General features: G+C 39.8%; 1 protein-coding gene and 1 long non-coding RNA gene across 3 annotated transcripts in view; both read left to right on the top strand.

Moving 5' to 3' along the window:
* Positions 1-25239, top strand: part of map2k5 (mitogen-activated protein kinase kinase 5) — a 74780-nt gene extending 49541 nt beyond the window's left edge. For both annotated transcript variants that reach the window (XM_056265338.1, XM_056265337.1), the window contains exons 20-22: positions 7727-7788; positions 12515-12560; positions 24317-25239. In XM_056265338.1, coding sequence (XP_056121313.1) covers positions 7727-7788; positions 12515-12560; positions 24317-24427 — 219 coding nt within the window. In that variant the 3' untranslated portion in view covers positions 24428-25239. The remainder of the gene's footprint in view (positions 1-7726; positions 7789-12514; positions 12561-24316) is intronic.
* A 29-nt stretch (positions 25240-25268) lies between these two features.
* LOC130099606 (uncharacterized) lies at positions 25269-26482 on the top strand. Its single transcript, XR_008808419.1, has 2 exons — positions 25269-25511; positions 25545-26482. It is a non-coding gene; the product is annotated as an uncharacterized LOC130099606 (long non-coding RNA).
* The last annotated feature ends 1290 nt before the right edge of the window (positions 26483-27772 follow it).

Below are 27772 nucleotides of genomic sequence, written 5' to 3'. Positions count from 1 at the left end.
TATTTATGTGAATGTAAATGTCTGAAACCTAAAATAAACATTATGTGGTTGAAAACACTGAATATTGTGATGTCAAGCGGTGAGCGGCGATTTTCTGGTTCAGAAAATGTGTAGCCTACTAAAAAACCGGCTCATTGCAGACATTAAATCACTTAAAGGCCATGGTGCAGGTTTTTTTTTTTTTTTTTTTTGCCAGTTTTCTAGTTGGTAATAAACATTTAAACAGTTATCCTTTGTATTTTATGTTGTAGGGGATTACAAAAAAGAAATATAATACGGAAAAGTCGGTGATGTGTTAGCATTTACCACTAGCCTAGCGAGGATTCTAATTTCTCCCACAATGCATTGCATGACGTCACATGAGGTACTCGCTGTTGGACAACAGACGAAAGCCCCGCCGCGAGTAGTAACTTAGCTAACGGTAGCTAGTGAAAGAGTGACAGTGTCAGATAAGTAAATATATCGAGATAGATAGATAGATAGATAGATATCATAAGCATAACATATATAGATAGTGAGAGATAGCATAGCATAACAGCTTAGAGATAGAGAAGAGTAAGCTAGATAATAAGTAGACAAAATGGTTTATTACTGTGTTTGTGGCGGGTGCAAAAACTTTATCAAAACTGGACATGGGGTCCATTGTTTCCCCAAGGACAAAGGGAGCTTCCGAAGCTGGGTGCAATTTGTCAAGATTAGGCGAGCAGATTTTTCAGCTAAATTAGCTCTGTCGCCGCCTACTCGAGAATATGCAGCGCGCATTTCAAAGAGGAGGATTAATTTACCACGCAGGGGATGCCAAGATGGTCTCACTTAGTTTAAAGAGTGAGAGGATGGCTAAGTTACTTCCTACCGCCGTGCCGTCTGTGAATGCAAACCTCTCTGCTTGCCCTGTCCCGAGGTCGAGAGACACCGTCTGCCGCAAGCGAGATATTGCCACGGTAAGTTCATTCTAACGTTAATGTTTACAAGCTGCGTGTTAGCTAGCTCTGTGTGTATTTTGTATAGCTACCGTGTTCCCTTTGACACAGCCTCCACTACAAGCACGATCACTCTGACATTAGAAGAGCATTTTTCGTGATTCACGAATTTGAGCCAAAACAAAATTGCCCTGAAGTAAATGTCCATATCGTCATGAAAGCTTCATGGCTAGTGTTTGGATCAGTGGTGATGATCATCAAGCGGCTTTCGCAATCGTGTGTTTGCTTTTTTTGTGTTAGACTGCTACGGTTCTCTTTCACATTTGACCGTGACCGTGTCGTCAGGGCTGTAGTGGAGGCTAAACGCAGTTTACCCACCGCTGAAATTATGTCAGAAACAGTTTATCCACTTCTCACTTCAGAGTTTAGCTACCTCTCAGTAAATTCACTACCTCGTAGAGTTTATGTAACTTTACCACATGTATTACCACTAGTATTGGTGTAAACATTTAATTGTAACATTCAAATAATCAAATATGTTCTGAATTTCTTTTATGTATTTTTAAAACATTTAGTAGCGCATATCAGGGTCCACTGTACTGTAATCTCCCTGGCAATCTCGTAACATTCTGTTTACTGTTTATGTTTGCTATAATTCATATGTAGGACAATTTCATGTGTTTCCATTAGTGTCAATGATCTTTATACAGTATTATTATTATGTCTGCAGGTTATGCAACATCATTAATGAAGGCCCTTCGGGAAAGCTACACCAATTCACCTGCAGCTCTTTGAGAGGTTAGCGCCAGTTTGTCCTGATGCACCCGCCCCCATCGCCACATCCTTCAAACAGGTTCCTGAGGAGGCCGTCAGCCTCTACCTAGCCCGGCAGTCACACTACAAGAACCTAATTTCACATTATTTTCTTTCCACAGACAAGTCCAATGATTTAGTTGTAAGTATTCATTTAGTGGTGGTTTCCTGCATTCTGCATGTTTTTTTTTTCTTTGTGTGCTGTTGCTTTGGTTTTACTTTGCACAAAATCATTACTTTTTTTCTTAGGCTATTGATTCCCGTGATCTTGCTTATAAATTCCGATTCAGCCATTAGCCTACCTTCGTGATCACGCAAAGAGGTCTGGAGAGGCGGTCTGTTCAGAATTACAACCAACATAAAATATAAGTGTGCATGTACAAATTTGCAGTAATGTTCGGTAAATATATATATATATATACACACACACACACAATTCATTTACTTAAATGGGTTAGGGTTATGTGTGTATACATGCATAGGCGTACAAACATACATACATGCATATGCTATGCATATATATTATAAATAATATAATATATACTTCAGGTTACCAGAAGTTAGCGAACTTTAATGAAGAGTTGGTCATGTGAGCTATAGCTAGCTGCAAGTAACCCATTATCTTCCAATAAGCATTAACTAAAACTGGCTACATAAAATATACTGACTAGATTCACGAGAGGTCGGCTAATGTGTGTAAAAGTAAAAAAAATACAGTAATTTCATTATTTTACCAGCGAGCGTACTTCGGAAGCACTGAAAATGAATGGGGTTCAATGCTGGAACTATCAGTGTTTGGAACTATTGGCCGCTCCACGACACGCGTTACTTGCGCATTTTTAAGTTCCTATGGCGGTCTATGGGAGTGTCGCAACTCTCTCTCTCTATGGCTCTGGACCACACTATTGCAGGCAAAAGAAACAATGTGCAAACGTTTCAGGTCTAGCCCTACATCAGTTGGCTTTTTTTTATATAGATTTGTTTACTTGCAACCTGTGTCTTTGTTCAGTAATCTTTGTCCTTGTTCAGTAAATGTTTAGTAACTATTACAAGCAATGCCAATAAACTGTTTTTTTTTTTTCTTATAGAAATTCATGTGTTCTGTGTACTTTATAACATTTTGAGGGCAAATTGGGCGATCACAACAGAATAAGCAATTATTATTTTTATACATTTTGATCCAAACGAGGCGATTGAAAGCCCTGATAGGTCTGGTCACGACTTTGGAATTGTTGTCTGATGGTTGAAACCACACGAGAGGCTTCTTATACTCCTGCCTAAAACTCCAAGCCCAGGCCAGCGTATAGCCTGCCTGTACGCAGTGTACCGGTATTGCCTAGGGATAAGTAGGAAAGATTCTTAAGTTTTAAATTCTGTAAGTAGGTTGGAAACGTCTCTGATGCATGTTTATTGTGTATGCAACACATCTCCTGTCACCTATAGCTGTTGTTCAAAGGACTCAGTGTAAAAAATAAAAAGGTAAAGTAAACATAAACCATGAACATACTCGTGCGTGCTGGCTTGAAGGGGACCATTATCCTGCATGAAGTGAGAGTATGCTATGTGTAGCACAAATGGATTCAGGCATTATGCCTCATATCCAGGATGCTGCGTTAGGCACGTTACAACTGCTGGGCGCGGGGTGAGGTCCTCGACCAGCAACCAAAACGCGCTCACCTCCCTACAACACAAGCTCTCCACCACAGTTTCCATGGGACGACACCGCCCACAACTCACTCCCTCTCCTGGTAAGCCTGACGGTGTCAATGACAGTCATGAGGAAAACTAGTTAGCACTATCAACAATAATCACACTGACTGAAGACATGACCAGCCTACTCGTCGTCAGCTACGTTTGCAAACAACATTTTCACTGGAGATAGAGGTGAAAGCAGGACACTCGGCCTGGCAAACAGATACTCAAATTAAACTCGAAATTTACTCGATGCCTTATTAATTTCAGTATATTTAAAGTAGCCTATGCCTCCTCTGTAGAAAATGGTTATATTACAAGACACAAATTCAGATAGCCTTCTCAGAGCCTGTTTTATTAAAGGTTTGAATGAATGAAATGTCTCTTGTATTAGAAAAAGAAAAATATAATTATTACAGGTTTGAATGAATGAAATAATGTCTCTTCTGTATTAGAAAAATAAATATATAAATAAGAAATAACTAAAAGAAATACCTCCAAATTTAACAAAAATAGCTCTCACAAGCTTACAAAAACAAACTAACAAAATGTATCTTTAGTCTTCCTTTTTATCCTGTTTTTCTTCCTCATTCTCCTTGTTTGCCCATCTGTTTTGCTTTAGAGCTGATCTTTCCCAGAAGTTTTGAAAACCAGGACATTTTCATAATTAAAAAAAAAAACCCAGCCAGGACAGGACGTGAAAACAGGACTGTTGGTCACCCTAACCTAGTCTAAAGTCTGGGTCTAGCGCGTACATTCAGATGCTATTTTAAGCGCGCATGCTTGGCCATAATACAGAATGAACAACGCGCATACACTGTAGATGATTCTCTCATCTACACAGATGCATTTTACTTTTTGCAAATGATACATTATTATAAGGAAAACTATTTAAACACGAGTGAAATCATTGTTGTGTTCATGACGATAGGAAAAATAGGCATAAAGCGTACACATTTACCCAAATTATTATGTGCATGTTTAACCGAAGCTAATTTGGGTGGGTTTGTCCCATCCCCGGCCCAATGTCACTTCTCTTTATTTTACGGCCCTGACGAGAACATCGATCTCCTCGGCTGTGAACCATCAGAACTGTAACTAAACCAAGCGCGCCGCTGCCTGCGTCTACCTCATGTGACGTCATCGCCGAGTCGCGTAAAAAAATAACCGTTACTAACCAAAAACGTCAAAAACTGGACTTTAACACAATTTTGGAGACATTTCTAACTTTATATACATATCTTAACTGCTTTATGTACCCATTAATCGACAGTGGTGTTTAACCTGCACCATGGCCTTTAATTTTGAACTTTCAAAGTGCACCATATTTATGAATTTATCTTTAAAACGCACAAACTTTTCTTCCGGGGAGCATGCCCCCGGACCCGGGTGCAGAGGTCCACACCACACACAAAATACTGTGGGAAACACAGTAGCTTATTATGATAGTCTTCGAAAAATACAAAATACAATTATTATTATAAAATTTCCTTAAATACGTACATTATTAGGATTTTACCACCTCCGCCTCGTTTTGAGCCAGGAAAAACCCTGAGATTTTTATTATTCTTTTTCAATTTTGTTTGTTCTTTTTGGATGCAGTTTGCGAAGTGACAAAATAAAGCAAAGCACATTTAGTCCACACTTTTATTTTCTCCGTTTCTGAATTTGATGTTATCAGAGGCAAAATACAAACACAATTGCATTATTATTTTTATCTACTGTCATGTTTATGTTTTTAAAATGTCATGTTAATAAAATACATTTTAACTTAAAGCTTAGTTTATTAACATTTTGTTGGGGCGATTGCATGAGGACAGGTGGGGCACGAACCCTTCCCTACCTTCAAAGTGGGGAATGGCAGAAAAAGTTTGAGAAACACTGGGTTAGTGTGACGTTCCAGAGAGGCGTGTTGCGGGCGTGTTTTAGTGACGCGCTGTGGAGCTTCTGGCCCGACAGTGGAAACGCAGGCCAGGTGCTACTGGCCCGAGGCTATTAGCCCGGCACGGCCCGTTTAAAGCCCTGGCCTAGCACTGGCCCGACAGTGGAAACGCGGCTATTGTGTACCAGGCCATTTATAGTTGTTTATATTGTTCAATAAAGTTCTTTGTAAAAAAAAAAGTAAAAGAAGCTACTGAGCCTTTTATTGTATTCAGCGCACAAGGTTTATGCGCATGCTCCAAGTCTTCTTCTCCGTTTTTAGTGTATCTCTGTGGCAGAATTACAGCGCCACATACTGGTCTGGCATGTATACTACATAGTTTTGAGACGGTTTCAGTGGTTTCGTGTGTACGCAGATATTTCTTGAGACGACGCTGTGTTTACTGATTTATTTATTTTTTAGAACGAGGGAAGAAAAAGATCGGATATGGAAAGCTCCGGCTTCGTGTGGATGTGGCCTTATATAATAGTTTTTCTAGTTGTGTTAGTACTTTTTATGCTGTCATTCTAGTGATCATGATTGTATTTGTGCCATTCGCTGTGAAAAAATTCTAGCATGTTTTTTTTTTAGTAATGGTTCTCGATCCATTTTAAATCAGACCTAACAGAAAAATAACTCTTGCTCAGTTAGGGGAGTGAATTGTAAACTCCGTAACAGCTCTGAATGAATCAATGACTGAGTCTGATTCACGCTATAAGTTCTGCGTGAGTTTGTTTTTGTGAATCAGTCATTAAAAAGAACCAGTTCATAAGAGTTGAATCTGACATCATGGCTGTTAAAGCAGCACTAAGTAGGAATTCCGTTTTTGTCAAACAGCGACCCCTAGAGTCGCTGTGGAGTACTTGTACTGTCGTGAATAGCACTCATGCAGAGATGGCTCGCACTCACGGCCGGATCCCCTCCCCCTGTACACCGGTACCTGTTCAGTAGGTTGGACGCTGTAACGAGTGGAAATAAGGTATGGCCCCTTTAAGAGCTGCGCGCGCCCAACACCACATGTATGCGGCACCGGGTTATTTCTGTTTGATGCTCATTTTATCAGAATTTTATCAGATCTGTTTTTTGCCGTAAAGCAATTCGTTACCTCGCGAGACCTGATATCACACGATACTTCCTAACACTGAGGTCGGCGGCCCGCATTTGCAAGGGTGGTTTTGCGGCTCACAGGCACCAGGGCGGTGCGAGACGACCACCATTCAACACAAAATCAGTAATATAAACATTACAATCACTCCAAAGCTGTTCGGTTAAGGTAAAAAAGTTACTTAGTTCACCTTTAATGTACACAAATGTTTTCCTGACTGTCGCCAATAATAACTAGATTTTAGTTTTTTTGTTGCATGCGTTACCATTTTAGTCACAATGTGGCGCCCTGCAAACCCAAAACAGCATATCAGATTATTTCTTTCCATTATTCAGTCTTGTTTTGTAAAAGGCATTTTGCTTGTATTGTGCCGGAGAGGTTTCCTTTAATTCCAACTGGCTGTTAAAGCAGTTTCTTCTCTTTGTCCCTGGTCTTTTTGTGAAAACAGAACACTTTCCCTCTAAATACATCAGTCCTTCCCAAACACCTTGAATCTCAATTCTGTCTTTAACATGAAGGCTTTTAAATCTGTGTAACATGTTGATATAATCATTTCTTTCTTTCCCAAAGGTCATATTCATTCAAATTATTTTTATGGTTGGAAACTGGAATACAAATAATCTTCTCTTTGAAACAGGCCATTTTTTTATTTCTTCTCTAGTCTCGTGTAAAAATAGTGGCTCCAGTTTTCTGATAAAGATTATATTACAATGAATGTGTCAGTTTGATTTCAGTGGTGTCTGAATACATGCATTGATGCAAGTGTCCTATTCACACAATGAGAAAGATATCTGGAATTTTTCACTTGTTTCATTTAGTTTCAGTGTGTCTGTCCTTTACAAGTGGCTGATTTAATTTGGTTACCATGTTAACTATTTGGAGGTTGAGGTCGTAACTAAATGTTCTTATCAACTGTATGCTTTCTGCTTCAGGAGCCCATGAATGGCTCTCTCTCTTCAAGCTTTTTGTCTGTTGTGTGTGTTTGTCCCATGTTCTGTGCATCAGAAATCTTCTACTGTCCAACAAAAGAGGGGTTCAGGTGCTTCCAAAATTGAATATACAAGGCTGCTTTTGACTTTCCGCACATATAATACCTCATTATGGATTGTAACCTTTCTGCAACGTAGTCAAGGCCACACAAAACCTACAAGTTATAAACCATATTATAAACCGATTTTTTTGTGAAGTATAAACATGTTATTGATATTTTTTGTTATATTTTATGGATGTTTTTGTAAATAATGATTTTAACAGTGTATATTTGTTTATTTTTAGGATCCTCCCGTGCTTCCAGTTGGCCAGTTCAGTGAGAAATTTGTCCACTTCATTACTCAATGGTGAGTGTTTCGAACCGAACACCTGTTTCTTCTCTTGTGCCTCTCATAAATAAATAAATCCATATCATGTTGTGATGAATTTGCACTGATAAATGAAAATAAAAAACTATGAAAACATGTTATTCAATAAAAAATGAATTCAGGACATTGAAACAATATGTACATATATATACAACCCCCATTTCCAGAAAATTTGGGACATTTTGTAAAATGCATTAAAATCAAGAATCTGTGTTAATTCTCTTGAACCTTTATTTAAAGCTACAGTCCGTAACTTTTTAAAGTTAAAAATAATCCAAAATAATTATATAAAAAAAAACGTATTCTGCCAGTGGTCAAAACTATCTGCTTGCCATAGCTAGATTCAAAACGGTTAGCTTGTAATAATGATTTTAATTCCAGTGATACTGGTGGGTTTCCGCGGGAAATTCGAGCATGTCTTTGCGTCATTACGTCACACCCGTACACATAAAGGAGTTTCGGCTAGCCGGCTATACTGCGCGTGACGAGATGTTTAGATGTATAGGCTTTTCTCGCAGCACTTTACATAATTAAACTTATGGCATCCAGAAAGATCCAAACAACAATCATCAGTGTCAACTGGAGATTCAGCAGTTATAAAACCCAAAAGACTTCGTACTTCGGATTTAAGGTGGCTAGAGAAAGAGAAAGAAACCGTCTCATGCGAACACAAGGATTAAACATCGGCGGGGCTTTTGAAAAGTGCGTGAACTCCGTGTTTTGAAGGGGTTCAAAACGGAAGAAGAGACGGCTTTTTTCTGCTGAACAAGTAAGACATTTCAATAGTTCAATCGTGTAACAGTACGTTTTCTTAATTCACACAGTTATGGAGTTTCCTTTGTTGTGCCTTTCTCGTTTTGCTATTATGGAGAATATGAATTCTGAACTACGCAGGTAGCTGCTAACCATAAAACACATTAAATTGAACATTAGTCACGCAATGCTGATGTTGTTAACATGAACAATTTGAGAACAAAGTAGGCTATAATTTGCACGGTTGCTGTAAATAGCGTTGATTAAATCTAACGAAGCTTATCATGTCGAATGCTTTTTCCCCCTTAGTTGGTCAGAACAAAAATGGATTTTACTTACTTGTTCAGAAGACATTTTCTTATGAAAATTCTTATGTTGGTCAAACTTTCAAAAAGTGATTCTGTATGACAGTATCCACACAGCGCGGTGACTGACAGCAGCACTCGCCTCAAAGCACTGTGTTCATCCGCGCTGTTTCATGCCGATTTACAACCCACGTAAAGATAATAATTCCGCGAATCACTGCAGTTACAGATTTCGAACAGAGAGATGGCGACAAAGAGGAAAAGATACGGACTGCAGCTTTAACTGACAAAATTACTAAGAAAAGAAAAGTTATTTTGTAAATACTGTTTAATTTTGATGGCTGCAGCACACTCCAAAAAAGTTGGGACAGAGGCACATGTTGTCACATCACCTTTACTTTTAATTACAATGTAATTATTTGGGAATTGAGGATACTAGTTGTTGCAAGTGGAATTTTTACCCAATTTTGCCTGATATAAGAGATCTGCTCAACAATCTGTGATCATCGTTGTCTGATTCTCCTTTTCATGATGGGCCATACGTTTTCAATAAGAGACAGATCTGGACTGCAGGCAGTCAGTCAGTCAGGCACATCCACTGGTGAAGAGTGTCTAGAAACCACTCAGTTGTAGCACGCGCTGAATGAGGCCTGGCATTGTTTTGCTTCCCAGGAAAAATGTCATCCTGATGCCATTAAATGTCTCTCTACAATCCCAATGTATAGTACGCCTCCATGTCAATGGTACCTTTACACACATGCAAGTCACCCATGCCATACCGTGACAGATGTTTGCTTTTGTACCTGTCGCTGATGAAAGTCTGGATGGTACTTTTGTCTTGGGGACTGAGAACTCGATGTCCATTTTTCCAAAAACAAGCTGAAACGTGGACTCATCTGACCACAGCATCTGAGATGAGCTTGGCAGCATCTCTGCATTGAACAGATGTATAGCTTTCTCCTTGTGTAATAGAGATTCAAGTTGTATTTCTTGATGCAGCGTCAAACCGTGTTAAGTGAGAACGGTTTTCTAAAGTACTCCTGAGCACATGTGGCTGTATTTAACATAGCAGCATGACGGTTTCTCATGCTATGCCGTATGAGAGCTCAAAGGTCATACACATTCAATGGAGGTCTCCTGCCTTGCCCTACACAGACTGAATCTTTTCACAAAATTATGTATAATTATAATAATTCGTTACATTTATATAGCGCTTTTCTAGGTACTCAAGGCGCTTTTACATATGTATGGTAGATGGTGAAAGACATAAATTCTTTGCAATCTTGCTTTGAGAAATGTGATTTTTGAATTGTTTGACAATTCTCTCATGCACAAAGTGGTGAGCCATGACCCATCTTTGCTTACTGAGAAGCTCTTTTACACCCAAACAAGATACCCTCACCAATTACCAATTCACCTGCTAATGGGGTTTAAAAAACGGTTTAACTTGGATATTATATAATCTTTTCACTTTTACTTTGCCTCTGTCCCAACTTTTTTGGAGTGTGTTGCAGCCATCAAAATCAAAGTTTGTTTATATTAACAAAATACAGTTATGTTGGTCAGTGAAAACATTGGAAATCTTTTCTTAGTACTTTTGTCAGTTAAAAAAGGTTCAAGAGAATTAACAAATCACAGATGGTGGTTTTTATTGCATTTTACAAAATGTCCCAACTTTTCTGGAAATGGGGTTGTAAATATATAATATTAAAATCATAATATTTCGCAATATTATTTTTTATGGTATTTTTGATTAAAAAAATTGCAGCATTTTCTTTCGAAAACATAAAAAAAATCACACTGAGCCTGAACTAGTGTAAAATCATGTATAAAACATGTAACATGAAGTGATCCAACACAGAATTGCCTTTCCTGGGTCTACACACCAAACATACAGCAGTTAGACTAGCTATACACAACAGTAAATATTTATACAACATCTGTCCCTGGTCTGCTGACCTTGCTTTCTCAAACACATCTGCACTCAAATTTGCCCTCCACAGGTCATGCCCCAAGAAACAGAATTCCCCACCAACCTCTTTCATGGTTTCTCTGGCGCTCTGGGCCTGTGGGCATGGTGGGTGAAGCCAGATGTTTTGGGATTTGTTTAGCAGCTGATGTTTATCTGCAACACACTTTATTTACACAAACAGGTCACCTGGCTCACTAGTGCCACCCCTGCCTGGCACTGCTCTTCCAACATCCTTTTCTATTATTAGCCTGCTCTGAGTGGGTGTCATTCATCATGGACCAAATGATGCCTCTGTAGGCTGCTCTGTCCCTATAATCCCTCCCATTTCTTATCTGGGTCAGCTTGACTAATTTACTTGCACATAGGTGTGATCTGTGCCAAGGAGAATTGATAATTACTTACCTCTCCCTTTATCACTGTGTGATGCAGTTATATTAACCTCAACAGAACAATGATAAAGATGATGAGAAGATAAAGATGGTGTAGAAGATATACTGGATGCAAGATCTAGGAGCGTTGTAGAAGGCATTTATTCAGAAAAATTGGATTTATATATATTTTTTTTAAATGTATGTGTCTGTATACTTTTCTTTATTATTTTTAGTTTATTTAAATTGAGTTATTTTAGTTCTTCAACAAGATGTTGCTTTGGCAACTAGCTGAAATAAAACAAGTTCAAGTTAATTTCAGTTGTGATATTTAATATAATTTTTTTTATGGTTTTAGATCTAGTTTTAATTTACGATAATAACTCTGATACAGACGATGGTGATCATGTAAAATGGATTGTGAAATAGCAGAATGGAGAGGTGAAAGTTTTCTTTGCAGGTTCATGGATAGTGTGGTAGACTTGCCATGGTATACAGTGATGACAATGGATAATTTTATATCAGGTAAAAGGGGGAAACAATATGACTGAACATTTCCTACACTGTAATAGCAGAACAAATAGAATGGCCTTAAAGGCACACTATGTAAGATTTTTGGATCAAAATATCCCAAAACCACTAGAACAATGTTATATATTTTGTTGATTTGTGTACTTTATCATATACATTATCCCAAATATTTCTAAAAATGTTTAAATCCAGAGAAATAAGCAGTTTTAACCAGGACACGGATCGTGTCTGTGCGTCGCCTATCAATGACATACCCGCGTTACTCTCGATTTCCATTTTATTTTGTAGAAACCATGGAAACACCATTGAAGACGATGTGCAGTGCAAATTCAACTATACTAAACACTCTTTTCTCTTGCATAGAGACACCTAATATTATTTGTACCTATGGGGGGAAAAGTAAATGATAAAATGCATGCATCAGTCCTTTAAAAGTCTATATTATGCACTTAAAGACTGCCTTGCGATTCAATGTTAGTGTGTGATATATATTTTCAATACATTGACAGATAAGTTATTTAAAACACATATTGTGAATATGTTGTGTAAAATACAAAAACAAATATCACTAAAGCTTTAACTCGTGAACACATGCCATCATAATATTGAGTAAAATGAGTCCTAAAGCGATGCGGGTAAGTCAAGGTTTGTCCCTCTCTATTTGTTCTCAAGGAGTTCTGACATGCTTCTTTTGCTTTCATCCTTTTGAATTAATGGTGGAGGATTAATTGCTACATGCATCACATTTATAATTACCTCTTCTGCTTTTCTCACAGTATGAGGAAGCAACCCAAAGAAAGACCAGCTCCAAACAACCTTATGGTGAGTTTCTTTTCCTCGCTTTTACATTTCCCCCTAAAGTCCGAATAAGCCTTCAAGAGGATTATAACATGAAATGCCAATTATTTGATGGACAGAGTAAGTGAATGGGTGTATTTGATGGTTGGAAGGCTTTTGTTGGTACTCTGTGTAGGGGTTTGTTTAAAACCTTGACCTTTTGGTTTCTTCTGTTTGTTTTTTTGAAAACTTCATGTATCCTATTTTCCATACTCAACTAATCTACACCATGGAAGTTCTATGACCGTCAGGCTATTGATTTGAATTTTGTAAGTGTTGGGTAACCTTTGACGCTTCTGCTGTGGATTCAGTTGAGGAAGGACAAAAAAAGCAGCTGCGTGCATTTGTTCTGCGTTAATGTGAGGATGCTTTGTGTGTTTGTGAAGGGCACACGGCTATTAGTTGCTCTCGGTGCTTGAGCATTGTGATATTAAACCCTTTTAAATGTTTACATTTTAACATCTTTAAAAAATGTGTGTACATTTGAATGTTTTTGGAATTATAAGAACTTCTTTGAGGCTTCTTCTATCAGGTTATATAAAAGGGATCATGAACTTTAAACAATGTGAAGTTTGTTGAGATTGTCAGCCAGAGGTTAATTAAAAGTTGTAACAAGATTTTAATGTTAAAAATGTCTGATCAGTGGGATCTCTGATGCATTTCTTAGCTCTCTATAAATAAGTAATGAAAGAATTCATATACTCTAAATCGAATAGAATCCCCCTAGTGAACACAAGGGAGGGTGTAGGTTTTTTTTTAGGGAAATTTAAAACAATGTATAAATAATTTACTTTTTAAAAGTTATAATCAATTTTTAATGTTTAATTTTGATACATATTTTATGTTTAAAGTTTAACCTATTCGTGGAAATTGTCATGTAGCGAAAAGTTGGATTTTTTTTATTTCTTTTTTTTGGCACATTGTCCTCATCCAAAAAGGAAACATATAAACATTGCTGTCTCATTTCTAAGACTCAGACTTAAATTAAATACTTAATGATTTATCCACTGGAATTTTGATTCTCAGTTTAGGCTTAAATCTCTTAATGCTTATTAACGGAAAACTAAAATATGACAGTGTCCTGTCTCCCTTCTGTCTTTGTGCCACTTGGAACAACTTAAACTCCTCCATTGGCTGGGCTGATTTAATCTGAGGTTGTGTGTCAGCTCACACTTTGACAAAAGTTAGCATTCAGAGCCTTTAAAAGCTGTTTTCTCCGCACCACAGACAGCGCAGTCCACAATAATCTGACTGCTAATGCAGAGATGCTGCACACTGTGGCCCTGTTTAAACCTGGTATTAAGATGCGTTTTAGTCCATCGGATCACAAGTGGACGATGCTGAATACAGGTGTGAGCGGGTCTAACGTTTTGAGCTTGTCCACTTTCGACCACTTTCAGAGGTACTCCAAAACGCATTTCACCAGATTGCTTTCGTAGTGTGAACGCTCATGTGGTCGAATGCATTCCAACAGCCACAAAAGACCGGCTACTAATCTAATGTGTAAACATTATGAGAAGCACGCTAGCCTTAAGACCAATGTTTAATTTGAAGATGAAAACATACCAAGCACAATGTTCTTTCACCATTCCTGATTTCTAACACGCACTCACAGCGTTCGGCGTGATCTTGCGGCTATCAAAGCTCCGTATGTTTGCCGTCATCTACGAGCGCGTTAATATGTATATTGCACTTGCTTATTTTGTCCATTAGATCGAAAAATCTGTACCCACCCATAGACCCTCCCCTCAAATAAATCAGGACAGAAGTGATTGAAAGTGGACAAAAGACAGATTAAAACACCAGGGGCCCTATTTTAACGATCTGAAACGCAAGTATCAAGCGCGAAGCGCAAGTAACTTTGTGGGCGGGTCTTGGGCGCTGTTGCTATTTTACCGGCAGGATAAATGACTCTTGCGCCTGACGCAAGTTTAAAAGGGGTTGGTCTGAAATAGCTTCATTATTCATAGGTGTGGTTTGGGCGTAACGTGAAATAAACCAATCAGAGCGTCATCCAACATGCCCTTTAAGAGCAGGTGCGCATGTTGCATGGCGGATTGTTATTATTATGGCGGATTTACCAGGCGCGCGCCAGGAGCGGTTCACAGCCGAGGAGACTGACGTTCTTGTCAGGGCAGTGAAAGACAGAGAAGTGACGTTGTATGGGGATGGGAGTTTTTTTTTTCCTGGTTCTTGACGGACAAACTAATTTGTCAGATGTCCTTATATACATATGTGTCTTGCCACTATTGGGCAAACAGGTCTGATCCGTCATTACTACAATTAGCCTGAAAAATTTGGGTAAATGTGTAAGCTAGATTTAGGCCTACATTTTTTTTTGATACATGCGTCAGTGTACAAAGTCATTTGCGCCGGGTGCAAGATAGGGCCCCAGGTGTAAACGGGTGTGTGTGTGATACCTGTGCTTCAGTGTTTGCTCTCTCATCGTCTAGTGATAGACAGACCAGATTTAACTCATCATTCTGAGTATAGATGAGATTGTGGGATGTTCTTGTATCATCCTCTAATATCAGATGTCTGTATTCAAGCACTGTTAATAAAACATACACTCACCTAAAGGATTATTAGGAACACCTGTTCAATTTCTCATTAATGCAATTATCTAATCAACCAATCACATGGCAGTTGCTTCAATGCATTTAGGGGTGTGGTCCTGGTCAAGACAATCTCATGAACTCCAAACTGAATGTCAGAATGGGAAAGAAAGGAGATTTAAGCAATTTTGAGCGTGGCATGGTTGTTGGTGCCAGACGGGCCGGTCTGAGTATTTCACAATCTGCTCAGTTACTGGGATTTTCACGCACAACCATTTCTAGGGTTTACAAAGAATGGTGTGAAAAGGGAAAAACATCCAGTATGCGGCAGTCCTGTGGGCGAAAATGCCTTGTTGATGCTAGAGGTCAGAGGAGAATGGGCCGACTGATTCAAGCTGATAGAAGAGCAACTTTGACTGAAATAACCACTCGTTACAGCCGAGGTATGCAGCAAAGCATTTGTGAAGCCACAACACGCACAACCTTGAGGCGGATGGGCTACAACAGCAGAAGACCCAACCGGGTACCACTCATCTCCACTACAAATAGGAAAAAGAGGCTATAATTTGCAAGAGCTCACCAAAATTGGACCGTTAAAGACTGGAAAAATGTTGCCTGGTCTGATGAGTCTCAATTTCTGTTGAGACATTCAGATGGTAGAGTCAGAATTTGGCGTAAACAGAATGAGAACATGGATCCATCATGCCTTGTTACCACTGTGCAGGCTGCTGGTGGTGGTGTAATGGTGTGGGGGATGTTTTCTTGGCAAACATTAGGCCCCTTAGTGCCAATTGGGCATCGTTTAAATGCCATGGCCTACCTGAGCATTGTTTCTGACCACGTCCATCCCTTTATGGCCACCATGTACCCATCCTTTGATGGCTACTTCCAGCAGGATAATGCACCATGTCACAAAGCTCAAATCATTTCAAATTGGTTTCTTGAACATGACAATGAGTTCACTGTACTAAAATGGCCCCCACAGTCACCAGATCTCAACCCAACAGAGCATCTTTGGGATGTGGTGGAATGGGAGCTTCATGCCCTGGATGTGCATCCCACAAATCTCCATCAACTGCAAGATGCTATCCTATCAATATGGGCCAACATTTCTAAAGAATGCTTTCAGCACCTTGTTGAATCAATGCCACGTAGAATTAAGGCAGTTCTGAAGGTGAAAGGGGGTCAAACACAGTATTAGTATGTGTCATGAATTGCGTGGAAGCAAAGGCGGTAGTCGGATCTAAATGCAGCAGTAGACTTTAATAATGCAGACTAAACTCAGAACAGACAAGACACTCGTGGTACGTAAATACATTAGCCGCGTTTTCACTGTCGGGCTAGGGCCGGGCCAGGGCTAACAGCGAGCCGAGCCGAGCCAGTGGCCTCGGGCCTCAAGCACCGGGCTGCCCTAAACCCCGCCCCTAACACGCCTTTCTGGATCAAACGTCATACAACCCAACCCATTTCAGCGGGTATTATGAATTTATTTATTTAATAAGTTAGGAAGATAGCATGTATATTAACTCACCGACCGTGGCTGCAATAGTGTCCCGATTGTCTCGCGCGTCGCCACTAACAGAGGGACGCAGCACACCGTCCATCAAGTCGATCCATGGAAAATTCCTTCTCTGAGCTCCGCTTTGTTCATTGTGCGTTTTAATCGCCTTGTACAATACTGCGCCCGCAACTTTTTTAAAAATTTTTCCTGAACTTGAAGCGTTGCTCGCTGAATGCTTAGAAAGTTCAGCATCGATGTATTTTATGACGTCCTCGTTTCTTCACACGCCGTCAAATTGACGTTGTACCCTTTCTTCTGCCCAAATGCTCAGAAGATTTTGCGCGATATAAAAAAGTGAAATGTGCATCTTGCTTCAAATCATAACGTTCCATAACACTGATAAACTCCGCCTTTTACCTTGAGCACGCCTCTAGCCCGATCTGGCCCGCTTTGGCCCAAGGTATTCGACGGGCCAGAAATCCTGGCCGTTGGCCCCGAGTGAGCCCCGATCAAGCCCCGGAAGTGACAGTGGAAACGCGACTGGCCCTGGCACGCACTAGCACGGCTCGGCCCTGGCCCGGCAGTGGAAACGCGGCTATTCATTCATTCAATAACTGACCAAGACAGGGCAGAAACACAGGGCTTAAATAATCAGAGACAAACGAGCAGACAGGATAACAAGGGGGCGTGGATAACAAGAAACACCTGGGATAACTAATGACAAGACACTAATGACACTAAACATGACAGGACACAAGACCCACATTATGACATAACCCCCCCCAAGGGTGGCTCCTGACGCCCAACAAAACCAAAAAAAACCCCAAAAAGTTCAGGAGGGCGGTGAAGCACAGGCGGTCTTGGGGGAGGGATGGAGGGCCAGGCCCGTGCAGGGGAACGGGACCAGGACCAAGGCAAGGCGGGCCTGGGCCGCAGAGCGTGGGCGGACCAGACTGGGCCGGTGACCAGGGCGGAGCCGGACGAGGCGAAGGCCAGGGCAGAGCAGGACGAGGCGAAGGCCAGGGCGGAGCAGGACGAGGCGAAGGCCAGGGTGGTGAAGCCCCTGCAGACGACCATGGCGGCGCAGCCTTCATGGTCTCTTCACCGGACCCTTGCCCCCCCCCCCCCCCCCCCCCCCAAAAAAATACTTGGGAAAACCTAGGGGGATAACCTCCGGGCTGGCAACGGGCTCTGGGACAGTCTCATGGAGCTTCATAGACATTGGCCGAGCGAAGAGCAGAGACGGGGCCGGCAGGGCGAGGCAGGGCGAGGCAGGGCGAGGCGCAGAGGCGGGGCCGGCAGGGCGAGGCGTCTGGGAACACCCACCGGAGCCTGGCGAACCAAACGAGTCCTCCTTCTCCTCCTGCGACGGCGAGTCACTGGGCTAGACACTCTCACTTGGCTAAATTCAGCACTTGACTCACTTGACTTGGCACTTGACTCACTCGATTCACTTGACACGGCACTTGATTCACTTGACTTGGCACTTGACTCACTTGATTCACTTGATTCGGCACTCGGCTCACTTGACTCGGCACTCGGCTCACTTGACTCACTTGACTCGGGACTTGACTCACTTGACTCGGCACTCGGCTCGCTTGACTCGGGACTTGACTCACTTGACTCGGTACTTGACTCACTTGACTCGGGACTTGACTCACTTGACTCGGGACTTGACTCGTGAACCGCGGGTTCGGCTGGGCAGACGTTAGTCGCGGGCTCGGAAGACAGAAACTCAGGCATGTCGGTCTCGGCGGGTAGAAGCTCAGGCATGTCGTGAACAGCAGGCTCGACTTGGATCACGTGAAGCGTGGGTTCGGCTGGACAGACGTGAGTCGCAGGCTTGTGGAGCGCGGTCTCGGCAGGGCTGAAGTGCATTGCAGGCTTGTGGAGCGCGGGCGCGACTGGGTAGGACGGGAACGTGGATATGGAGCCGTCCACGAAGCAAGCCTCTGCAATGTACCGGTCCAGAGTCCAATCGGTAATGTCACTCGGCATCCATCGAGCGATTCGGTAATCCAGCCCGCTCCGAAACAGGCTTATGAGCTGGATTTTATCGAGCGTTCCTAGATGGAAAATGGAGAGGAAGTCATTAGCGTAGCTTCGGACGGACTGGTTCTCTTGAAACATTACCGAGAGATATTCTCTCAGGGCCCGGTTGCTGACGACTATGGGAGAGACTGCTGGAGCGACTGCTGGATCCATTTTGCGGTAAATTCTTCTCCTAACTGCTAGATCCTGGGAGGTCAGTTATTCTGTCATGAATTGCGTGGAAGCAAAGGCGGTAGTCGGATCTAAATGCAGCAGTAGACTTTAATAATGCAGACTAAACTCAGAACAGACAAGACACTCGTGGTACGTAAATACATTCATTCATTCAATAACTGACCAAGACAGGGCAGAAACACAGGGCTTAAATAATCAGAGACAAACGAGCAGACAGGATAACAAGGGGGCGTGGATAACAAGAAACACCTGGGATAACTAATGACAAGACACTAATGACACTAAACATGACAGGACACAAGACCCACATTATGGCAGTATGGTGTTCCTAATAATCCTTTAGGTGAGTGTATATCACTGTTTATTTTACTTTTTTTTTTAAAGAAATGAATACTTTTATTCAGCAGGGATGCTAAACGGATCAAGTGACATTTAGAATTTACAAAAGATCTCAAATAAATCTCAAATATATTTCAAATAAATATTCTTTTGAACTTTCTATTCATCAAAAAATCCTGAATCATGTTTCCAAGTGTTAAGCAGCACAACTATTTTCAACATTGATAATACAAGGAAATGTTTCCTGAGCAGCATATTAGAATGATTTCTGAAGGATCATGTTGGATCAACTTTATCCAACTTTTCTACTCACTTGTTGCCACCTTTTTTTCTTCTTTTTATTTTTACTCAATTCTGGAGATCCAGGTTCCACAGACCCCCCCCCCCCGCCACCCCCCCCCCCCCTCGTTTATATGTCTGTAACGTGTAATCTCTTAGTTTTAGTTAGATGCATTTCAGTGATTGACATCTTTCTCTCTCATTGTCAGTCAGCCTTTTAGCACCTTTTGTCCCCTCCTGGCCTTTGCCACACCCACCCCTGCAGGCTGTCTGGGGGGCTCAGCTGCAGTAGCCTAGGGACAAAAAGCTGAAAGAGTCCCACAAACTCACAGAATCTGTCACAGCGCTCCTATATCCACCCCCACGTTTCCTGATTATGTGGGCTGATGAGCTAAGGAGCGATTGCTTGTGTTCATGTGTTTTAAGACCCATGGGAGCGGCTCTTAAAAAGACACAGTCTCTCTCTGAATGCCAGCGGCCTGTGCCGTGGGGATTGGGATGAGAACAGGCTTTGAAAGCCCTCTGACACCGCTCTGATGACTTGTTTACACATTAGCACGCTGAGGAGCTTCTTGAACTCCCCGGAGGGTAATCCTACCTTTTAGCTCTCTGATACTGTCTGTCTGCCACCCCTCCTTCTCACCCACCCCCTTGATAATGGGGGGTCTTCAAAGCTGCCGGACTCTCTTTGCCACAAAGACTTGGTCAAATGTTAGAGCTCAGAAAATCAGAATAACTCAATCAATTTCAATTTAGCTCAGGCTCAGTTTTTAAAGTCTGTCACAAGCCACCTTATATGGGTTTGTCTTTAAATTAGGGATGATAATTCTAAAGAATTTTATGGAATTATCAATTCCTCTTAATAATTCCGATTTACATTAATGTAATAGTTACATTAATGGTTCGTGGAATTAATCCATTCCATTAATGATTACTTTAGTTTTTTTTTTAAATGATTAAATATATGGAAAGAAAACAATATATTGGAGTTGGTAAGAATGTTTGAATGTTTTTAAAGAAGTCTCTTATGCTCACCAAGGCTGCATTTAAATGATCAAAAATACAAAAAAGAGCAATAGTGTAATGTTATAACCATTTCAAATAACTTGTTTTAGCTTTTCTATATCTGTGATGGTATAGCTGAATTCATTCTCACATGTCCGTTGTTGCTCAGGAACCATTTCTTATTATCAATGTTGAAAACAGTTGTGCTGCTGAACATTTTTGTGGAAATCGTGATCATTTTTTTCAGGATTCTCTGATGAATAGAAAGTTTATATCTGGACTGACCTCAGACAATAGTGTATCTTTAACTATGATATTTAAGGCTACGTTTACACATGGCCGGCTATTTTCATAAACGGACATTTCACCCCTCTCCGTTTTCAAAAATAACATCGTGCACACCTGTCAGTTTTCAGAAAAATGTTCGTTTACACAAACCCGTGTATATGCCGCCAAGATCAGAATCCCGAAAATAGTCACATACTGTGACGTCGGCTGCCTAAAACTCAGTTTTTCTCAGTTTGCATGCAAACGTGCAAACGAAGGTTTCCAAAATCTCCACTCTGGCCGGAGTTTTTAGAAAGAATCGTTTTCAGAGGCGAATTCTCCGTTTGCGTGTAAACGAAGGGCACAAACGAAGGGAAATGTCTCCGTTTTTCAAAATAACCATGTACGTGTAAACGGGGCCTATAATTCTTAAAGTCAGCAAGTTTTTGATTCACTAAAAAGACCCACCAGAAGTCATTTGTTCAAGAATCTGTATTAGTTCTGAATAAGAACAGGTTCTTGGGTTCCCAGCCCTAAGTAATATTGTGTATTCCGTTTTCTGAAAATACTGAGTTTGTAAAACACAAACCTGTTTTAGTGATATAGAAATATTTGGGTGTTGTTAAGGTGCTTGTGTTTAATAGGTGTTGGTAGCCAACCCTCCCATCTCACTCACAGATGTAGCTTAAAGTCCCCCTGTAGTCAATAATTGTATCCCTTAAAACTCATCTCCAATCACCAAAATGACATATTTAAAAAAATGTCTTCATGCCTTTAAATAGCTTGAATGTAACTCTACACCCTTGCCTCATTAATGATACGCAGGTCTATGAATATGCAAATTAGCCCCGCCTCCACTCACTCACACCAGCTCAGAGATCCACTCGTTGACGATCACACGTTGACGTGATTGGTTACAAGGTAGTTTGTGACGTCAGAAACACCAGCGATTTCAAACCGCGTTTTTGAGACTGTCTTTGGTTCACTGCAGTTTTAAGGTGAAAATACTCAGCAATGGTGTTGACTTATGAATTTGCACATGGTTCGTCTTAAACCATGTTAAACACCACATAGGCATATATTAAAAACTAGATTTTCACCACAGGGGGAGTTTAACTATAAGTGAAGTAGACCTACCCTGCAGCTTTTTAATCCAGATAGATGGTCTGTCCCATGGTGACTGCTGAATTAAAAGATCAGCATTTATGAAATCTTAACATTGTCATATACATCGTCCTGTATCCAGAGGGAACAGGTCGTTAGTGTGCAAATCTGAAAAGACCTAGTTATTACTCCGACTTCTTCACCTTCCTTACTCTGTGTCTATCTCTCGCGTTTTCTCTCGGCTTCAATATCAGCCTTACACACACACACACACAATGACACGCATTACGCCGAGCTGTCGCTGTTCACCAACACATTCTAATGAGGTGATGACCAACCACTTGTTATAATTGCTTTGGACTCTTTTTAATTTTCAAGCTTATTAATCATATGTAGAGTTATTTAAAATTGCATAAATTAATCTTAGATTAAAAAGCCTTTAACAGACTCAAAACAATTAAAGAGAGAGGTGAGATTTCCCCTGGGTTTGGCAGTTTTACTTTAATAGAGAATTCAGGTGATTATCACACTTTGATATGAGGCTGTGATTAATGTAGCCACACTTTTAAATGAGATTTTGCCATTTATTTATTTTTTTGTTCACGCGTTGGAGAGGTAAAGCAGGGAGATGATAATGACCTAACTAACAGAGTATTTATACTGCCTCTCCACTCTGCAAGTGTGCTAAGCTATCAGCAGGTGGGTTAATTAATGGAGGTCCTGTTTCTGGCATGCTCCAGCACACACACATACACAGAACAGAGGGACACACAGGTGGTGCGCTTTGTGTGTTTGTGATCCGTCTCAGCACATCCAAACAAGCGGGTGACCATCTAAGCTCTGATTTATTTCAGGTCATCGGGCACACACCCAAATGTACGCGTTTGCATTAGTTAGCAGACCTGCACATCTTATCAACTTGCGTTCTGCTAGATACGTGTCCATGCTTGACATTTATTGTTAATGTGCTTAAGCTCTTATTGTTTCTTTAACTTTGGGCACTTTTATGTCTGAGGGGTTGGTTTTACTAAAACTTTTTAGATTTAGCTAAATGCTGTTTTGAATATGCATTTTTTTTTTTGGTCTACTTTTCAAGTATCTTTTATGTGCAAAAAAAAAGTAAATACAGCAATTTTGCCCCATATCAAGTATTTTGAAAAGTTAGTACTTGGAGACAACAGTGAAAAGCTTGAGATGAAATATGAGACATGATGTGTGAGGGGGGGAAAAGACAAATCAAGGTAAATATAGCTTGTGAGTTGCATATTTAATCATGTGTTTTATCCCAGTTAAGCTGTAATCAAATTATGCAAAACGTATTCAAGTTTGTATATTTAGGGCACATAAATGCAAGCTTTGAAAACAGCCCGAGTTGGTCATTTTATTTAAAATGTTCGTTCCATCACAGAGTGTTATTAAACCATATTAAAGGATGACACTGCAGTGGAAATGTTTGTTACTTTAAGGGGGAAAAAATATTAAAAGGAGAGAATTTATGCTGTCTATTAGTGGTCAATTTTAAGTAGTGAAAGCATAAAAAGTGTGTTTTAAGAGACTTAATTTCCGAGTTCAAACAAGCCCATAGCTGAAGAGTTATTACATGAATTCTCTCCATTCTCCCTGGCCTCTTCTGTCAGGTCAGAAAGCAGGTCCTCACCCGAGCAGAGGCAGAGCTGGTTGTGGATCTGGCACCGAGCGTTGGGCTGCCCAGGCTGTGTGATTGATGGGATGGGTGGCTGGTAGGACTGCCCCTTTCCAACACTCCAGCACTGAGAGTGATTAACCTCACTGTGGCACAGGCAGAGCTCACCATTAAGAGGACAGAACGATTGATGGTATAGCGTTGTCCTCGTTGAGAGAGAAAGAAGGAAAGAATGAGAGAGGATGATGAAAGGCTATGAGAAGATCATCAAAAGTGTTCAGTGCATCAAATGAACATCAGATTAAGAAACAGTTGTTGCTTGTTTACTGATTACAAGTTTCCTAGGATCTATCTGATTTTTCAGCTTCAGTTCAATTTAGCTTTGTTTCCCCCTCCATGTATGTCTCCTCATTAGGGCTTCCTAATGATTTTGCATTTGAATCACTGTCATTCTATTGCAAGTTGAACTATTTAATACCAAGTACTTAAGAGGCTTTGTGCCAGAGAAATTAGGGCTGATGTGCTCATTTGCGCTGCTCAATCTGTTCATCTCTGTTGAACACGGAGAGGAAAACCAGTAGGCATCACCTTGGCATGCACACGATTGACAGCCATATTGTGTCAGTCCTTCTCGTTTTTATGGTACACTCCAGTGAGATTTGTCATGTTTCAGATTGATTTGTTTATGTATCAGCTATTTGAACAAGTGAACATAATTGTTGTTCACTCTCCATTACTCATTTATTTTGCTGTTATGTATCGGTAAAGGAATCGCATTGAAAACTAAACATCATTTATTTATCTGCCTCATTCTGTTTTTCAGGATCACCCCTTTATCGTGCAATATAATGACGGCAACACTGAGGTCGTGTCCATGTGGGTGTGCCGCAGCCTAGAGGACCGCAAAGCCCAGCAGGCACAGATACTCATGTGAACAACAGTGGCACAGGATGGAATTATGGGAGATGGTGTTCACATTTCCTTACTTTATTCTTCCACTGAACCCAGAAAAGCAGCAGCTGAACTTGCAGCTCTTCCTCCCATGCTTGAGTTTAATGATGCACGGTGAGACAACTGCTACGAGTCTGATGCAGATTATGCTAGCATCCTGCACATGGGGATTATAACCGTATGTATTGGTTTGCATTGATGCAAATCTTTAACTTTGTTCTTCTGCAGTGGGTTTCTTTTCACTTTTTGTACAGATTCCAAAGTAAATGTTTTCACTGAAGATCCTTGCGGGGGGCTGTTGCTCGCTCGACTCGAATCGAGTAAAAAATGGTGTCTCTGTCTGTACTTAAAGCCACAATCTGGTTTTGCCAAAACATTGTGGGCATGTCATAAATCATCTCGAGTTCAGTGAAACATTACAGTTTTCAAAGATATGGGGGTGTGTCAAGCATTGCTCCCTGCTGCAGTGCAAGTCATGCTGCCGTTGTTTTAATAGCCACTTTGTTGAGTTTCACCAATGGCCTGCCACTTGTGGCGATACCCTATTGAAGTTAGAAAAATTTGATGCCTTGTTACGGTGGAAGGCAGTGGATGGCAGCTTGTGCAGATGAGCTTTTAGATAGTCCAGCAGAAGCCAACTGTAATGCTACATTAGATGCCAGCAGTTTGGTGAAGTGGTTCATGGGAATTGATTGCTTTGATTAATGCAATCCCATTTTTAAGTTCGTTCTATATACTTTTTACTCTATGTACGCTACCGTTTGAAAGTTTGGGGTCGGTACTATATATATTTAAAGAGATTAATACTTTTTTTAAGCAAGGTGATCATAAAGACTAAGTTAAGAAAGATTAAAATTTCAAATGCTGTTAAGCAGCACAACTATTTTCAACATTGATTATATTAATACATATCAGCACAAAATCAGCATATTAGACTGATTTCTGGAGGATTGTGGACACTGAAGACTGGAGTAATGATGCTGAAATTTCAGCTTTGAGGTCACAGGATTAAATTACATTTTAAAATGTATTCAAATTGAATATTTCACAATATTACTGTTTTTACTGTATTTTGATCAAATAAATGCTGCCTTGGTGAGCATATGAGACTTCTTTCATAAACATTTTTAAAAATCTTGCCAACCTCCAACTTTTGAACGGTACACTATTCTTCATTTCAAAGTTATACAGCAAATCGGATGAGTCTAGCCATTTAGAAAATAAAAATTAACTTCAGTTGAGAATTTAGATGAGAACCTGTGAATACTCTTAGATCACATTAGCTTAAGACAGTCTCAACATATTCCTCCATTCATATTAGCACAGCAGGATCCACTGAACTGTTGCAAGAATGGTAATAGTGACTCACAAAATCCCATCGCACCCCTTTGAAACCGAATTCGCTTTTCTCTTGTACTTCATGAAATATTAAGCAAACTCCCATTACAACTGTATGCATCTGAATGAACTGACCTCACTTGTCTGAGGATTTTATCAAAGCAAATCCACAACCTCTTTGCATTAGCCACACCAAGCCGTAATATTTGTTTCTGATATTTTATAGCCATTTTAGTGTCTCATCAGTATTACTTTAAAGTTGTTGTTTGTTTTTTATTGCAAGGTCAAAATATATTTTCTTATTTAGATATTGTGGTTCATCAGTGCCTGTGTCTGTTGAGAAAGCATTCAGAATTATTACAGGATACGACTCAACACAGTGGAAGAAGAGAGTTTTTCTATATAAAGGTGAATATGTATAGTTCTGAAAATGTAGTTGTCACATACCAAAGCCAAATGCATTATATTGTCGATTTTTTTAAAACTGTATCGTAAGTTATATTATTTGTATCTCCTTTTTTCTTAATATGTAGAACTATCTCAAATTAATTAAGATTAAAAAAAATAATTAAAGATTAAAAAGACAATTGGCCAATAACAAAATCTATGAGGAAGAAAACAACCATGTGACTACCTAATACTGTTGAGGTGAGGTTTGCACATAAAGGTAATCTTTCTAAATAAAACTTTTCAGATCTCATTGTTTTATTTACCTGCATTTCATAATGTTTCCCTACACTCTTAAGAAAAATGGTTCTAAACAGTACCAAATAAGGGTTCTTCTCGGCTTGTAACAATAGCAGAACCCTTTTTGGTGCTAAATAGAACCCTTTTTAAAAGGTTCCATAAAGAACCATGCTTTGAAAGTCCTATATAGGATCTTAATGGTGGAATAAATAACCTTTTTAACAATATTTATTTTCATTCATATTAGTATCTCTTTTATTATTAATATTACTATTATTAATAATATTTATATATATTATCTATTAATATTGTTTTTTAGTTCCCTAACTGCCTGGTCTTATATCTTGTTGACTCTATTTGGGTTTTACATTTTTTTAAAAACACCATGTTGTGTCAATTGGGTACTTTTATTTTTTATTGACATGGCAGATTGTAGCAAAAATGACAGTGATCTAATAACAGTTGTTAGCTGAATACATTCAAAATAACAATTGACGTTGAACACGACATAGATGTAATGAAGACCAAGTTCCAGTGAAATATCTTCACAATCTCCTGTCTTTATGTCCTTCATTATGTGTGTATTCTGAGTGGCAGTTTCTGTCTGCAGATGATGAGGGTATAATAAGTTACATTGTGTCTCTTCCATTTGATTATGTAAAAACAATTATGTTCATGAAGGCCAAAATTAGCAAAAATTTACTGTATGAAGCCTTTACCATGTTAAAAGGAAAAAGTGATATAAAAGCATGAGATGGCTTTAATGTTTTTTGCAGCTGTTATATTTAGGCATAAGGTCATAATTTAAAAGAAAAACAAAAAAAATAATATGGATCATAAATTCCATATCTCTGTTAATTATTTTGTGGAGAAGAGAAGATGATTATCCTTAACTGAACAGAGCTGCTCACACTTACATGTTCAGTTAAACTAAAAAGAGAAAAAGACATGATTGTTAGGAAATGATAGTTGCAATTTTTTAAAGTAATTTATAGACATTTTAAGAAAGAAATCATTTACCTGTTGAGAGTACGTTGACAGTCTGTGTAGTAACTGTAGTTAGCTGAGCTCCAGAAAATCAGTAATGAGGAAGCTTTGACAGTTACAGATTTGAAAAACAAAAAGGCGGGAATACAGAACCCTAAACTCTGTCTAACACAAAGAACCATTTCAGCATAGAAAGGGTTCTTCAGGACAATACAGTTCTAAATAGAACTGTTACTACGTGTAAAGAACTTTTAAAGAACCATTTTTTAGAGTGTATTTTTCAGGGTATGAACTAGATTTGATTTGTAAAGAAAAC

This window comes from Rhinichthys klamathensis, unplaced genomic scaffold (genome assembly GCF_029890125.1).
Source record: "Rhinichthys klamathensis goyatoka isolate OS25496 unplaced genomic scaffold, OSU_Roscu_1.1 h1tg000232l_1, whole genome shotgun sequence".
In the NCBI taxonomy this organism is placed as follows: domain Eukaryota; kingdom Metazoa; phylum Chordata; class Actinopteri; order Cypriniformes; family Leuciscidae; genus Rhinichthys; species Rhinichthys klamathensis.
This window is presented reverse-complemented; position numbering and strand designations above follow the sequence as displayed.